The sequence below is a fragment of the Spathaspora passalidarum genome (genome assembly GCF_000223485.1).
Source record: "Spathaspora passalidarum NRRL Y-27907 unplaced genomic scaffold SPAPAscaffold_1, whole genome shotgun sequence".
Classification (NCBI taxonomy): domain Eukaryota; kingdom Fungi; phylum Ascomycota; class Pichiomycetes; order Serinales; family Debaryomycetaceae; genus Spathaspora; species Spathaspora passalidarum.
The window spans coordinates 203,750-220,417 of NW_006767425.1; the positions used below are offsets into that span (position 1 = coordinate 203,750).

At 35.2% G+C, this 16,668-nt stretch overlaps 7 protein-coding genes across 7 annotated transcripts; 5 read left to right on the plus strand and 2 right to left on the minus strand. All coding sequences in view use genetic code 12, as the record gives it.

Annotated features, from left to right (window-relative positions):
• Positions 1-125: 125 nt before the first annotated feature.
• Positions 126-986, minus strand: SPAPADRAFT_63942 (uncharacterized protein; the record flags this gene model as incomplete). Its single annotated transcript, XM_007372059.1, has 1 exon — positions 126-986. The coding sequence occupies one exon, from the start codon at positions 914-916 to the stop codon at positions 233-235; it is 684 nt and encodes a 227-aa protein (XP_007372121.1).
• A 256-nt stretch (positions 987-1,242) lies between these two features.
• Positions 1,243-3,150, minus strand: STB5 (Stb5p; the record flags this gene model as incomplete). The annotated part of the gene is made up of 1 exon (XM_007372060.1): positions 1,243-3,150. The coding sequence occupies one exon, from the start codon at positions 3,148-3,150 to the stop codon at positions 1,243-1,245; it is 1,908 nt and encodes a 635-aa protein (XP_007372122.1).
• Positions 3,151-3,940: 790 nt separating this feature from the next.
• On the plus strand, positions 3,941-5,965 carry SPAPADRAFT_145081 (uncharacterized protein; the record flags this gene model as incomplete). The annotated part of the gene is made up of 2 exons (XM_007372061.1): positions 3,941-4,782; positions 4,846-5,965. 2 exons carry the CDS (start codon positions 3,941-3,943, stop codon positions 5,663-5,665), a joined length of 1,662 nt encoding a protein of 553 aa, XP_007372123.1.
• A 795-nt stretch (positions 5,966-6,760) lies between these two features.
• Positions 6,761-8,449, plus strand: ZCF17 (Zcf17p; the record flags this gene model as incomplete). The annotated part of the gene is made up of 2 exons (XM_007372062.1): positions 6,761-7,580; positions 7,641-8,449. 2 exons carry the CDS (start codon positions 6,761-6,763, stop codon positions 8,447-8,449), a joined length of 1,629 nt encoding a protein of 542 aa, XP_007372124.1.
• A 142-nt stretch (positions 8,450-8,591) lies between these two features.
• On the plus strand, positions 8,592-9,431 carry SPAPADRAFT_57775 (exosome non-catalytic core subunit; the record flags this gene model as incomplete). The annotated part of the gene is made up of 1 exon (XM_007372063.1): positions 8,592-9,431. One exon carries the CDS (start codon positions 8,615-8,617, stop codon positions 9,386-9,388), a length of 774 nt encoding a protein of 257 aa, XP_007372125.1.
• A 711-nt stretch (positions 9,432-10,142) lies between these two features.
• Positions 10,143-11,610, plus strand: SPAPADRAFT_57777 (tRNA methyltransferase; the record flags this gene model as incomplete). Its single annotated transcript, XM_007372064.1, has 1 exon — positions 10,143-11,610. The coding sequence occupies one exon, from the start codon at positions 10,177-10,179 to the stop codon at positions 11,569-11,571; it is 1,395 nt and encodes a 464-aa protein (XP_007372126.1).
• Positions 11,611-14,808: 3,198 nt separating this feature from the next.
• Positions 14,809-16,064, plus strand: SPAPADRAFT_57778 (uncharacterized protein; the record flags this gene model as incomplete). The annotated part of the gene is made up of 1 exon (XM_007372065.1): positions 14,809-16,064. One exon carries the CDS (start codon positions 14,854-14,856, stop codon positions 15,724-15,726), a length of 873 nt encoding a protein of 290 aa, XP_007372127.1.
• Between the last annotated feature and the right edge of the window lie 604 nt (positions 16,065-16,668).

Genomic DNA, 16,668 nt, shown 5'->3' on the forward strand with positions numbered 1-16,668 from the left:
GAAAAACTGTGCTCGGAATACAAGTAATCACGTGATGTGTATACCCTCGTAAATCCCACGCTTATCAGCACGGCATGGTCAAGTTTAGCCGATATTGCAGCAACCTCAAACAGACAGAAATTAACCGTTTTAAAAGACTTTATTAGAATCATTCGATATAAATTAACAAATGTATATACTATAAAAACATATAAGTTTTACCCCTAGAGGGAGGAAGGGGGATAAATAATAATTAAGTTTTGTCTGACTCTATTGACTCTTGTTCTCGATTCAATTGAGAATGTCTATGTTTGCTGATTGGGCGTTTTTTCTTGAGATTGTTGGGGTCGTCAGTGCTGTCTTCACCTACGCTTGTGTTCGACTCAAACGAGTTTCTTGGTTCGGGTATGGCTATCTTCCCCTGCAATTGCTGGCTATGTACCATATTAGCGATTATGTTGCTGGAATATGCTGTGGGCCCATACCGATGAAACCTTCTCCCCTCAATTCCATCTTTTGTAGCTGTCGTAGAAAGACAAGATGTAGTTGAGCTTCTCAGGATTGGACGCGATAACGAATCACCCACAAAATCGGGTGACAATAAACTAGTGGAATCTTCTAAGATCCGTTGGTAGTCTGATTCAGTAGACACTAAACTCAAGTTGGTGCCGTTTGTATCATTGAATTTGACTCGTTGATTGTCTAATGCTTTAAGATTTTTCGAAGTGACGCTATAGTTTGATTCCTTTGAGGATATGTCGTCAAGGTATTCATATCCACTGTTCTTAAAAGTCTCGTCTATTGCCTCATCGTCGATGTCTAGATCCTCAGCTGGGTAGTTGTAACTGTTATTGTTATTGAAATAAATATCGTCAGGTGAATCCAAGTTTATCTTGCCACTACATATAGATTTAACACTGGCGTCTGGATGTGACATGGCAACGCTCTCTTTCTTTCTGTTTCTAGATCAATTGCAAAGATTTAATTCTAAGTCACCTGGTGTAAAAAAGACAAGACAACTTTGTATGAGACAGAAAAATGAATGATGAATTTCTTATGTATGGGGAAATTGTGAATCACACTCTCTAAGGAGAGACTAAAAACTTATATGCAGGTGCGTCATCCTATTTTTTTTTTTTTTTATTTCTCCATTCTTGTGCATGGTCACTCAAGCGAACTTTACACAAAACTGGAAATTTCATGCAATAGAACATTCCGGTGATTCCCTTCTATTAAAACTTATACACTATTATTTGCAACTATTTAAAATCTCGACATGAATTCAAACGAATTGGTGTCAGAGTTTAGTATTTCATGGTATGAGCTACTGGCACCAAGCAACTCTCTCGATAATTTATCCATATCGGTGTGACCATCACTGGTTAAGCTGATCTCTAATAATTTGTTTTCAATTTGCTTAAACACTTCAGCACATTTCTTAGCAATCATCCAATCACTTCCAAATGCCTGTAGTATTTCAATGCAGTAGCATATTTCCGTCTTCGACTCCACTAAATCTATAGTCCACTTGCACAAACAATACAAGATCGTAGTGCACACCATGAGAAAGCGATAAAGTGTAGTCCAATTCAAAGGTAACAATTTCGCAATAAATAATTTATAACTACATGACAAATTTTCAAGACATGATTTTCCCAATGCCTCCAAGATTTCTGGTAGCGGATTAGGGTTCAAGTATGACGGACGGTAAAGTAATACCAACAAATGGTGATATCTGGCAGTATACCAAGGACTCTGGCCGTGGAACGAGAAAGATGCTCGGGAGGTAGTAGGGCTATTCAAACACATGGCTTGTCTGTACCATTCATCGATTTCTTGTCTCAATTCAGAATATACTGCTTGGCAATGTGATGTCCGTGTTTCCTCGGGCGTGCTTTGAAGATTCACTGAATGCACTCGACGTAATATTTGCCCTTCAATTCGACGCAATGCAATTAGCACTCGATTTATTTCAATATCCTCATGGTCGTCATCAAGGATTTGGGGAAGTGGAACGTTGATATCTTCATCGTTGATTGAAACTGGTCGTCCTAAAGATACAGAAGTCAATCGATCAATGGCATATACGCTCCAGAATAACCTTGATCTTAGCTCAATTTGTCTCGAGGTCATATTCTTCTTCTCCTGTTCGGTAATCTCCTTGTTTAAACCGAGATGAATAGCCAATCTAGTTAATTTTCCCATTATTTCCCAAGATGTGAATTCACTAGGATCGAAATAAGAATACAATCCCAACAAGATCAAATACTTCACATTCTTTAAATCATTGGTGGACAAGTTGTTATGAACGTGATTCAAAGCCTTGGATACAAAATATTCACTGATTTTCTTATCTCGAGAAATTATCCCACATCTTTCTAACCCAGTACTTCCAATTGCCAACACCATATACAACTCAAATTGATCGTCAAAGCCATCCAAACCAATGACATTTCCTTCAGCAAATAATTTATTGAACTTGGTGATAAATTGATGTTTATTGATAACAGGCACGGCCCGGTAATTATGCATGAAGAATGCATTTATAATTCGTGATAATAATTCTACATCAACAATAGGTGGAATTATACTCACATTAGAATTGGTCTTGATTGAAACTGCACTTACAAGCACTTTTGAAACTTGTTGTTGATATGAATGGAAATCAGGAGCTCGCGCGTCAATAGGGTTTATCAGGGGGAATGTAACAGATTTGCCCGATCCTGGTGAAGGAATGGAAAATGTGCTTGTGGGTGTTCCAGCAAGAGAAGGAACGTTTGGACCGGTTGTTACTGGTTCGACGCTCAGTAGGGAGAGTCTTGCTGGTTCGTTCTTTTGCATATAGGAAAAGTCAGCTGAGGTAGTTGAGGTAGGCAGCACGGCATCAGATTTGGCTCTTCTTGGTTTCCTTGGAACATAAGTACATGGTTCACCAGCTTTTTCGCAATTTTGACATTCAGGAGTGGCCTTGTTACATTTCTTCTTTAATTTTCGACATCTGATACAACTGGTTAATTTAGTTGCGTCTATTTCGGGTTTAACTTTAACGAGCGATCCTGGGAAACTGGCGGGTTTTTTAACACGAAATTTCGTGACTAAATGGTTTGAGTATTCATTAGCACCCTTTAATGTTGGATCTACTGCTACTTTAGTTGATGTATCAACGGTCATTGAGTGGGGTGACATGGTGATGATAGTTGCTATAATTTATTTGTTTACTGAAATTTTCGCATTTTTTATTAATCTCAAAAGATTTGACGTGATTACGTCATTTTTGATAAGAAATTGTTGACACATCTAGGAGAACTAACAACAAGGAGTGATTATGTTGTTATAAAATCAAGTCAGGAAGAAGTAGATAACTCGTTAAGTACTCTGATTAAGTTTGTCTAGATTTCAGTTGTGTTTTTTTATCTTATCTTGACTCAGCTTTCACTAGTTAAAATTTAGGGGCCCTTCAAGCTGTGGCTCATTGTGGGTTTTTTTTTCTTGGATTCAAGGAACCACATTAATCTATTGTGAGTCAACCAAATTGTTGCAGATTGTTCGAATTGTTGAGAGGGGATAATCAACAATGGGATTAAGCTGGCTGTGTTTTTTTACATTTCTCTGAGAGCCCGTACCAGTTTCGAATTGAGCTTGCTTTTGAATGTGTTTAGTTTTCTTGTGTAGAATTCAAAAAAAAAATTTATAATAAAACACATATTCTAAAAGAAATAATCTTAAAATCACTTTTAAGTCATATCTCTTATACGGTATTACCTACTAACTGTTTTTCAAATAGGTTATGCTCATAAAATTGGGTGTAATAAGTATCAAAACGTTGTGTATAAGTGCATTTTTTTTTTGCAACCAAAAACCTCAAAAAAAGGTAAACATTCAAAGTGCTGTCTAATTAAACACTTATTGTTCTTCGTTCACTTTTCTTTTTCCATCTTCATTTCTTCCAGTAAGTACTACAATGCAAGCTCAAATCTTCAAACAACCCATCAGTAAAAAGGAGTCTCGTGCTTTGATTCAAGAGCTAATCAGTGTATCCTTATACTGTATTACTTTCTTGCGCGATATATTCGACGAAGACAATTATGTTGATACAAAGTATTATTCTGGTGAACAGCAATATTCCTCTTCAGAAACTAACTACATCAGAACAAAGAAGTTAGTTAAGGGAGTTTCTTCTGAAGCAGATTCATTAATCAGTTGTATTGAAATTGGAATCAAGTCTGCTCTTACAATGGAATATTTAAAAGCTATCCAATTTTCTATTCACCTTGCAGACCAAGATCATTCTCAAGCAGCTGAATCTTATGTTTTTGGAATCGATTATGAAAATCTGCTGGTGTCTGTTCAACTCAACAATCAAGAGAGGTACTGCACTAATACTTCAGAAGTGATGCAACAAATTCAAACTTTAATCAAGAGATTACTTATTCTCACTCAATCCCTTGATCCTTTGCCTGAGGATAAATATATATCTATCAGGTTATTGTATAATGATCTGTGTCCAATGAGTTATCAACCTCCTTATTTCGAAGATGGTACTACCCAACCACTTTCAGTCCAGGTTGGGGAAAAAAATGGAATTGTTGAGATTGGAACATTGCAAACTGGAAAGAATAATGTCAAAGTAAATGTGTTTGTCAATGCTTCTAATGAAACTGCATCAATTAGAATTGATCCTCTTGAACTATTTGATGGCCAAATTGAAAGTATTGATGATTTGACAATATTGCCCCTGCCTCCATTGTCGTTGAATTTAGGTGAGTACTTAGATACTGAAGAAGCAAATATTGGGGTTACTCAGTTGGTACCAGACGCGATTGCTAACCTATCCAGTATTGATACAATAGATCAGTACATACCAAGTATGCCTTCTCAACGGGTCCCAAATACATCTGTAAAACCTCTGATTTGCACTAAATGCAATACAGCTATCAATCTAGCTGCCTGTGGATATAGTAAGCGCTTAAGAAGAAAAATCACTTGTACCAAATGTGTGGTTCATGGGAAGGTGACTTGGGAATTAAAATGGCTTATGAATGTCCGATTATTATGGAATCATTTGGAAAAGAATGAAATAACTACGTTTGAAGATTTGGTTAGTTCATTGGAAGATCCAGATGAGAAATTAATCGTTGCTGTATTTAATAGATTGTTTCGAGATAATGTTTTAGTAATTACAAGTACTGCAATTCTGGAATCAAATGCAGAAAAGTATTCTTTTGGTTCTGGCGCTATTGTCCCTTCAATTACGGGATTAATAGCTAATGATGGTACAGAATTGATAAAAGGCACAGAATATTTTGTGACTTTTGTTCCCAAGTTGCCAAAAAAGTATCGTTATATGACCTATGATGAAGTGGTGACACACATCTATTTCCCAAACTTTACCTTAAATCGAATCAAGTCGGTGTTGATGAATCTTGAGAAATTTATGGGTTTACCAAAAATAGCCGGTTGTGAAATTACCCCAACAGCAACGAATCGGTCTACCAGGGTCAGTACGGAACTTTCCGACAATAAGGCTCCAGATTTATTTGATAACATGGGAGATCTTACCTTTGAGGATTCGTTGGTATTTTTATCGCAACTGCAACCTAAAACCAAAGCAAAGGAAAGAAAGCTAGTGAAACAAGGACGCGGTTGTCCCTTAAAGAAACGTAAGATAAGTGTCGGAAGAATCTGAAAAATCTAAAAAAAAAATCTAAAATATTATTCCGGAAGCATGATTGACTAGGTTGTCAATCACATTGTTCTGATTTTAAATATACGGTCATTGTTTGACGAGATCAGTCATTTGCTCATCGTCAGTTGATTTTCTATTTTCAGCCAACAGGGAACTTCTGACTCTGTTGAGACGAATACGATAAGATTGCTTCTAATTCAGAATGTGGTCATTTCATTTCCACGTATTTGGGAAATAAGCATCAGCTAAAAACCACACTAAAGCTTGCTAAAAGAAATAAGAATAAGCTGAGCCATTTAGAAAAGGTACAAAAAAAAATAATAGAAAAAAAAAAGAAATTCGTAACTACTTCTGGATTTAGAACGGTATAAAAATGAAAGGCACCAACCTTGGCAATCATTTACATCAATCATTTTATTTTAAAACTTGTATAACCACTAGTATTGCTAGATACTTACTTTTGAGTAAATTATTAGCACTTTAATATATGTATTTCCGTGGGTTGCTTTGATAGTCTTCAACTTTATTTAACCTCGGAAATCTTTGTGGCAGTATTTTGCATTTCTTTACCTATCCATCATTAAAACCGGATTCATACATATATCTACTTCGTTATTTGACACCTATTCAAAAATACTTACTTTGACAGTGGGCTAGTAAAGAGAAATGACAAAAGTAAAATCGTCTGGATACTCAAGGCGAAGGCATACCAATTCCAAGCTAGGTTGTTTTAATTGCAAACGAAAGAAAATAAGATGCAATGAACAATTACCGGAATGTGGCAATTGTATTCGAGGAAGAAGAGAAACTTGTTCATATTTAAGCTTAAGCCCCGAGGAAATTGAAAAGATAAGATTGACGCACTCATTACGAAATAGTCAAAACAAATTATTGAATCAAAATTATAGATTACCGGCAACTCCGCCAAATATACCGTTGCCTATTGACAGGTTGTCAACATCACCTTCTACAACCCTTGAATTTAAATTTGAATTGGCCAACTTACCGGTGAGGATACCGGAGATTTGCTATCCGGAGATACACTTTAACAACTACACATTAAATGATTTCCCTGATGATCATAATGATTTTGAAATGAGTGATGAAATTTCACGAGACCAATCACCACAACAACAATTTCAATCTCCAAAACAACAGTACCAGAGCCCCAAGATGTTACCTAACGGGATTAAGCAAACTATGCATTTTACTTCGATTATATCCCGATTTAAAAGAAAGATCACACTAGAGGATGTTAATGCAAGAGCTGTGGCAGATTTAACGCACCATGGAGTTTTGGGCAAGGTAAATTTGTTGGATCTTTTAAGTGATATGATTTTGGAATTGCCAAAGAAGAAAGATTCAGATGTTCTTGCTCAAGCCTATGTTTGTTTAGGAGAGGCAATCATCTTGAATATTTTCCGGCGAAGACAAAAATACATGACTAACTTTCTATACACCAATTCAATTAATAGTTTGAACCAAAGCTGTTTAGAACGCCATGGATACTGTGAAAGTAGAATACGAAGTTTGTTTGTTGATTTGAGCACGAAGAAGAACTTCTTGACACATGATGAAATGAGCAATTTATCTGAAGTTTTGGCGTATTCCAGCTACTTAATGACCTTTGCTGTATTGATGATGAAATTTGGAGCCCAAAGCTATTTCCACTCTTGTAAAGGTGTAATTACTACCTTTGAAGAATATACAATATACATGATGGAACGAAACTTACAACCTATATCCACTGTTAGTTTTTTGATGAATAATTTACAATATAATATTGTCAGCATTAATATCCCTTCATATAACCCTCAGTTTATATTTGAAATTGAATCGAATGTTCGATGTTTGGATTTTATATTCAATAATTCATTTACATTCCAGGACGAATCCATCAGCTTGAGATTTCAATGTTTGGAATTTGAATACAAGAGCCTTTTGAAGTTTCTTAATGAAAACATTTTGCCCACAGTAATATTGTTGCGTGATGAAAATTATGTAACTACTTATCCACCAGTGGTTATCTATGAAATATTCAAAGAATGGCATACAATTTTCCCTTCTGAGGCCATGACTTATACATTATTCAAGAATGATGCCCATTCAGTTGAAGCAGTGTTCTTAAATGCATTGTCAACCACATTCTATATGTATTATTTTGCAGTTGCTGCTTCTCTAGATGCATTATTCCCAGCTTGTAAATATTTATATGGTATGAGTTTCATGGTCCCCACCAACAAATTCTTCATCAAACGGGAAATAATGGCTCTTGATAAAGAGAATCCATATATCCAAGGATTGTTAAGATTTGATTGTCGATTACAAGGTCACATATATTATGCATCGCGAGTATTTGCATTTTTTCGAAGAAGATATGTGTTTTATCACAATAATGTCAAATGGAGTAATCCTTATGATGATTTGACTGATGAAACTAGGTTTGAGACTCGTGTTATCAAGAACACAGAAATTCCAATAAAGAGTTTTAATACTACGTTGATTCGTCCCGAACATTATCCTACAACTAAAGGTTCTGTTAACTTCAATAGTCTTACATTCACTCGTGAGGATGAATCTATGATGCATAATGCATATTCAAGAAACATTGAAACGCTCAACTTTGATGAAACCTTTGTATTGCAATATGATTGTGAAACTATGTTGTTGTTGCGTGATTATAGACCTCCAGATATAACAAATAATGATCGTCCCAGGTTGGAAATTAAGGATATAAACCAATATTATGAGGATAGAACAAAGATCTTAAATAGTTTACTGTAGCTCTTTTATATAAATGGTCATAAACAATCATCTCAAGTAGTTTTGCAGTAAGAGCCGTTAGTTAGTTACTCGCGCTACCAAAATTCCATCGGGTTAAAGAAAAAAAAAGTTACAACCAAATTTGAATAATCTATAACAGACAACACTTTATTCGATACAACAACAATGGCTGACTTGATAGTACCAGGTGATAAACTCCCTATAGAAGACCCTAGCACTGTAAAGACCACGATAGGGCCAGGGGTCTATAAAATGCCTACAACCCACAACCTAATTCCTTGTTCATCAGGAGTAATCACAGTTGAAACCAAAAACAGCAATCAATTAGTATATATTGAATCCAATAACAAAAGATATATCCCTCATACCAACGATTTTGTGATTGGTGTAGTCACTGGAGTGGTTGGTGAATCTTACAAGGTTCAATTACAAGATTTTTCTTCACCAGTATTACTTGGATTCATGGCTTTCCCAAATGCCACCAAGAAGAATCGTCCGAACTTAAAAATTGGGCTGGCTGTATATGCAAGAGTGTTACAAGATATTCCTGAAATTGAGGCTGAATTAGAATGTATAGATCCCACCACTGGGAAAGAAGGTGGGTTTGGATTATTGGACGAATCAGGGTATATTTTCGATGTTGAATTAAACTTTGCTCGTGAGCTATTATTCAATCCAAAAACAGTCTTTTTGCAATTATTATCTACTAAATGTCAATTTGAAATAGCTATCGGTATAAACGGTAAGATTTGGATTAAATGTGGTGAAGGTTTGAAAGAAAAGACTAGCGATTCTATGGAAACTGATGAAGAAGATCCTGCTACTAACATTAAAGATTTACGTACAACTTTGGCAGCTGCTAATTTCTTAATAAAATGTCAACATATAACTCAAGATAAACTTAAAGCTGAGTTGACGAATGCATTTAAGGGAATATAGATGATTCATAGACTAATATACGATACCAGTGGATATTGTCCCCATCGCGGTCCCCCTCCATCGCACGCTAAAAAAAAAAATAGTAACCTCTAAAAAATTTCAACATACATAAACGACAATCTGGCCATATTAGATAAGTACTTTACGAGATGTCCACCGAGAAACCCAAGCTAACTCCAGATCAATTAGCTAGACAAAGAAAGAAAATCGAGAAAGACAAGAGGAAGAAAGTTTATGATGATCAACAAGTTCAAGGTACTAATAATTCCTCGATTGTTTCGAAAAGAAGTGTAGAAATGTTGTATACCAAGCAACTTCAACCTGAACTAGGTGAATGGTTTAAATATTTTGTACCTAAAGGTAAACGAAGATCTCCTGCTATCAACAGAGGATATTGGATTAGAATGGAAACTATCTGTCAAATGGTTATCAGAATAGTCAATCTTAACCCAGAAAAGAAGATTAATGTGGTTAATTTAGGTTGTGGATTTGATCCATTACCTTTCCAACTATTGTCAGTATATGGAAATTCTTTTGATTTGTGTTTTATTGATATAGACTATCCTGATTTGGTTCAGAATAAATATGATATGATTCAGAAATCACAAGAAATACTAGCATTAATAGGAGAATCACGATCTGATAAACTCTGCAAAATATCAACTGATAATTATAAACTTGTTGGATGTGATTTAAAGAATTTCAAACATTATGAAGAAATACTACCTGAGCTTGTTGGCAGTGATGATTCCGTCAATGTTTTCATTGCTGAAGTATCTTTAGCTTATATGAAACCAGAATTTGCCAACCCAGTTATTGAAATTTCTAGCAAGGTAAGCAACAGTCACTTTCTTATATTGGAACAAATCATGCCAGATTCTCTGGATAATTCCTTTGCCACCAAGATGTTATACCATTTCAATCATTTAAGAAGTCCAATTCAATGTGTCGAGCATTATCCGACTAAAGAACTTCAAATGACAAGATTCAGACAATATTATTCTCTGGTGGAAGTAAAGAACTTGTTTGAAAATTGGTTATATTTGGTTGATGATGAGATGAAACTGAAAATTTCTCAAGTTGAAGAGTTTGATGAATGGGAAGAATTTATAATATTTTGTCAACATTATGTTCTTGTTCATGGTACAAATACGGATCAACTTATTTACGAAACCCCAAATGGAGAAATTGAATCAAAGGAATATCCTATGGACACTACTGTGACAATGGTCCAAGATTCAAGGTTTAACGCAGAACAATTAGAGATTAAATTTCCAGCAATTACTTCGGTAGATTCAAAAATATATGTTAATGGTGGATTGAAACAAACACGGACAAATGAAATGCTTGAATTGGATTTGGAAAGTGGGACTATAAGTAATGTTGAAATGAACTTACAACCAAGTGCAAGAATGTGTCATACATTAACCACATTAGCGGATAACAAAATGTTATTGGTAGGTGGTAGGTCTAGACCAGGTTTACATTTCCAGGATGTATATTTATGCAACAAGGGGGTTTGGGAGAAATTGCCAGATATGCCCGTGAAACGTTCAAGACATGCATGTGTTTCGGTTACCGAGGCCGAAGTCTTACTATTTGGTGGCTTAACAGACGAAAATAATGATAGTGATAAGTTATTTTTGCAATATGATGTAAGATCAGGTACATCCAAAGAATTAAAAATTAAAGGCGATTCACCAGGAAATCTTTTAAGTTGCTCTATGAATTATGATGGTGAATTTGGGTATATTTTCGGTGGTATTAGTAATCATAATGTGCCTATTGTAAATGACAAATTGTACAAATTTAAGATCATAGACGATACAATTGAAATTGAACTGGTTTACCAAGATTATTTATTATCTAGAATTGGAAGTCAATCCAAATTACTTGGCAACAAATTACTTATTGTCGGTGGTGTGTCCACCATCAAGATGCTAACTAAGAAGACAAACATAATGACGTTAGAATTGGCTGATTTTAAGTGGAAGTATGTTCAAGTACCTGAGCAAATTCGGAAGACGAGTCCACCAATATTTATTGGATTTGGATTAGTTGAAAAATCGTCACACAAGCAGCGGGATGCGTCCGCATCGTATTTTATGTTAGGAGGTGGGGCTGTTTGTTACTCCTTTGGTAGTTGTTTCAATTCAGTTTATAGATTAGATATAGTAAACTGATTTAAACCGAAGTTTAAACCTTATTACATAAGACACGGCATTTTATAATTGCAACCATGTAGTACCACACGTGATTAACGAACTACAATGTTCACAACCATATTGATGAAATTTTACAATTTTCTTCCTCCCTTTTATCTCGTTTGGCTGTTCCTTTTCAGCTCATGTTACCCTTTTGCTAAGGAATTAGGATGAACAGTCGTGTGGGGAGGCGAATCGAGTATGATAGTAATAGTAACTATAAGCGGACGAACTGGCATTTTAACTCTAAAGGGGGATATTATATCACAAAAGGGGAAAGAGCGGGACTATAGAGCAAGGTAAAAAAAAATACAGCATTGGGGCATCGTGTGCATGGCGGGTAAATCGTCCAGAATACAGACGAAATGAAGATCAGGAAAAAAGTGCTTCGAAGTACTAGACTTTTACTTCTTTAGGAATAACAAGTATGAGGTAGAATCTTCCCAGACAGCTCCGTGTTTGACTTAAGTTTGAATGGTTCGAGGTGTATTATTCCATGTAATTACAAACTTCAAGCGATGGAGTTAACAAAAAGGTTTCGGTAATACCCATCCCCTCCAGAGATCGGACCCCTGTTGCAAAAAAATAACACAAAAGGCAAATGAAGAAAAAAAAAACATGCAGAGAAGCATAGTCTACTATTCAAAATAACACAATATCTTTGCTCGGGACTATTGACTAGATAGGATTAGTTCTTACATGAAGCAAGAGAATAAGTTTGTAAATTATAGTTTTGGCTTTTGTCGGAGTTTGTTTCCGAGGTTGGTTTAAAGAGTAAAGCCCACATATGTAGAGTGCGATTTAAATTTGAACAATTAACGAAGTCGAATGGCACTAAAAAAAACTGTTCCAATAATAGATTAGAACAATCACAACAATTTTCAATTGCTATGCTGCTTAATACTACATTTGCGATTCTCGGTTAAATTATCAATTACTAATATCGGTTCCGTTCCTTTTTTTTTTCTTTTTTGTTCTGTGCAACTTCTATTTCCTTCGATAATCGAATCCTCGGAACAATGTACCCAAAAAAAATATTTTAATCATACTTTTTTTTCTGTGGTTTATCTTGGCTGAAATTTTTCGCAGTCTTTGCTAGCAAACACCAGCCATAACCAGCAGGTCATCGGAATCTAGATAATAAAGCAAAATCTGAAAATAATTGACGTCATTGGAGAAGTCCGTATTTGATATGATCAAATCTACACTTCAATTATCAAACATGACTCAGTCAGTAATTATTCCTTCTATTTTGATGAATTCTTGGTAGGTTACACATACAAATTGTCAAAAAGAAACTGGGGTAGAAAAATAAAAAAAAAAATGTGCATATCATCCCAAATGCATAAAAATATCATGTCATTTGTCCCCCCACCATCACCACTGTTTATTTTATTTTTCTATACGGTTCTATCAGGAACTAACGGAATACGAAATAGCGGTAAACAACTCGTGTAGTATATCACGTTTGATTAGGTTTTATTGGTAATTAAGAAGCGGGTGGTGTGTCCCTATTCCCCCACAACATATTTCACACATCAGTATAATCATCAGGTAATTATTTTTTTCAATTACTAACTTTTCTTTTTTGGGCTCAGTTAGTCACATTTACTTGCTTAGACATAAAAATTACATAATAATTATTTTACGCTCCTAATTTTTATTATTTACTTTGCGTTAGTTTTTTTTTTTTTTTTTATTTTAATTTTTTTTTTTTTTTTTTTTGAGTTTTTTTAAGATGTTTTAAAGTCTCTCCTCCCTTCTTTCTCCTTCCTCCCCCCCTTGACTCCAAATAAAAAAATTAACACTACCAAGAAAATTACCACATTTTCCTGAGACCAATTTTATTCACAACAAAACTATACAATTCAACCCTGGTTGGTTATTTGAGACACAATCAAACAAGATAATTGTTGTCTGACGCTATCTTAATATATCTATTCCTTTTTCAAAAGGTTGTTATTTCGATATATCCTGGTTGCAAACGATATCGTGGGAGATTAGATCTAACAACATATTTCTAGACAACAAAATAAATAACCAGATATGGACAGTGCTTATCCCGCATTGTTATCAAAACAGCAACAAGATGAATTTCATCCCCTTACCCAAGATTCTAAAGCAGCAATGTCAAGTCTAGCACCACCACAAGATTCACACCACCAGAGACGCCCTTCGTTTACCTATGAGTTAAATCTACTGAAGAATGGAAGTGCCAACAATACCCTTAATAGAACTTCCTCTGAAGAGAGTTTCAACGATTTACCCTTATCCATGAGATTCATTCATAAACCATCCAGATCACAAGAATTATTTATAAAGGCCAGTGATCCCACCAAAGCAAATAGTATATTGAATTCACAAATTCCTTCTGTTGATTCTAGTAACAGTATCCATAGTGATGCCATAATATCCTCGTCCCCTTCAAACGCTAACTCGCCCAAGAGTGCTCCAGTAGATTTAGACAGTACTCCCGGATATAAGCTAGTACGGAAAAAATCAGGTGAGTTATTAAAGCCGTCATTGAAAAGTCCTGTGGGGCAACGAGGATATTTTGATAAGAAGAGATCGCTTTCACTACCGGCCACACCCACATATAAACAAGTTCATTTTGGCGGAGCTACCGATGTACGATACTTCAAGAAGAAAGATAAACCAACAGATATATCAGCATCGAATTCGCCTACATTAGACGGCCAGGCCCGAAACTTACGATATTCCGATGATGAATCAGAAGAATATAGTTATGGAGAAGACGATGATGTTGACGAAGAATCAGCCATGGAGAATGACCAAGAATATCACAACTTCAGCTTGAATGATAAGGGTATAACCAAGTACCCTGGTGGTGGTAAACACATTGAAAGACAAGTTGATTGGCAGTTGAAGTTACTTAACTTCATGCCCTTGTCCTATTTACGGAAGATTGAAGCTGATACTGCTGTGTTCTTGGAGAAATTGTTTATGTCAAGCGACAGGAAGTATTTATTGGGACATATTGCGGTTAAAAATTTATCGTTTGAGAAATACTTAACAGTGCGATATTCCTTGGATCACTGGCTGACCATTATAGAAATCCCGACTGAATATGTTGAAGAGCGCCCTGAAGTGTTGAAACTCAATGACTATGATAGATTCACATTTAAAATTCCCTTGAATAGTTTATTCAATAGTTTCAGAATATCCAAGGATAACATCGATAGTTCTGATGAAGATTTTGAATCCCATTCCACCACTACCGTTCAAGAGAAAACTTATGAAATGTGTATTAAATATTACGCTAACGCGAGCGAGTATTGGGATAATAATAATTTTAAGAATTATGAAATCAAATTAATCAAGACTGTTAGAGAAATCACTCCTGGAGCTAATATTGAACAACATAAAGCTAAGCCCAAATATTCAAATTCATATCTTAAGCGAGTTGCATCGGATTCTCAAATTGAATTACATAAGAATGAAATTATGAATAGATTGAATGATGAAGTAGAAGAAGCCAAACGCAAAGAACAAGAGAAGGAAGAAAAGGGAGAAGGTGGAAGTGAAAGTGAGGATGAAGATGAAGAAGGTTTAGATGATGCTAAATCCAGTGCATTGTTTATTAATGATAATTCTTCGGACTTGAACGATTTTGTCAAGAATAATTATTATTTGTCATCGCCATTATTATCTTCTTTGTATAAGAATCCTGATGGTAATGAAGAATACTTGAAGAATTCCGAAGATGCAAAGATCATCTCGCCTTCTCCGCAACCAAGCATACCATCCCTGAAATTTAGAGCTAAATTTCAAAATCAATTATCCGAAAGTCAAAAACAACTCGATACATCTGAATTTAACAGATTTGGATTTAATTGGGTTGATGAAGAACAACAGAAGCAAAATGAAGCTACAAGCAACCCATCTAAACCACAAAGAACAAGCCCACTTTCAAGAAATAAATTTATGAATTCCAAATCATACAAGGAATTATTAGACAACTATTGTTTCTTTTCTTCTAGTAATGATGAAAATCATTCACCAGATGCGGAACTCCCATATCCTAATACTAGTATCAATGGAAATGGCAACGGCAAGCCATCAAGCAATGGTGGCGGGAATTCGTACACAGTTTCTTCATTCTTGGGAACTTAATTTTTTACAGTTTACAAATAGAGGACAAGGTAAAACAACAAAATAGATTATTAAAAACTACAACGACGAAATTTATCTTGGTTAAATTATAGAAACGGTTGGTGATTGTTTTACTTGTCTCAACTAATTGAAGAAGATGTGTGTATGTTTTTTTTTACGTTTGCATTTTGTAATATGCTGATCATGTGTGTTATGAAGATGATTTCTATTATTATTTAAAACATTGAAAGTTTTTAGTTTTGCATGTAAAGAATCAGGGGTTGAGTCCCTGTTCCTATTCCTCATATATATTTTTTTTTGTATATAAACTGTTAATGATATATACTGTTTAGTGTGTGTGGAACAAACAAACAAACAAAACGAAAACACAAAATCTGTAAGCCGTGTATTTTTGCAACCAATATGCACCATGCGGTTTGGTTGACAATGCGGAAAAAAAAAGGAGGAAAGTTACAACAAACATATCACTGCAGAGTTAATAAGCCACTAGGCCTAAATGTAAATAGACCCACATCAACTCGCACTAGGATTGTGAGTGTGTGTGGGGAAACTATGCTTAAACTCTAATGACAATAAGCTTCCATTGTTCTTGACAACAATGGAACACAATACGTAATATTCTAGTAAGTCGATGAATCTAGCAATGTTACATCAGTCGTCACAACCATAGGTTAGTTTTCGTATTATGTATAAACTAAACCTTAATTGGTAGGAAAATAGAAAAGTAACGCCATCTCAGTTGCGTTATTTTCAAAACTTGGGTGGTGCTAAATTTGCGTTAGTTCCGATGGGGTTCTAAGCGTCAATTGGAATTTGAAAGTAGGGAACAGTGTAATTCTCTTATAAATAGGGGTACATGCACCATTTTCTGTATATTTTGCCAAGATATTACTAATATCCCCATTAGACAAGGCTCTGTGATTGGTACTTAGCATTGAGGGC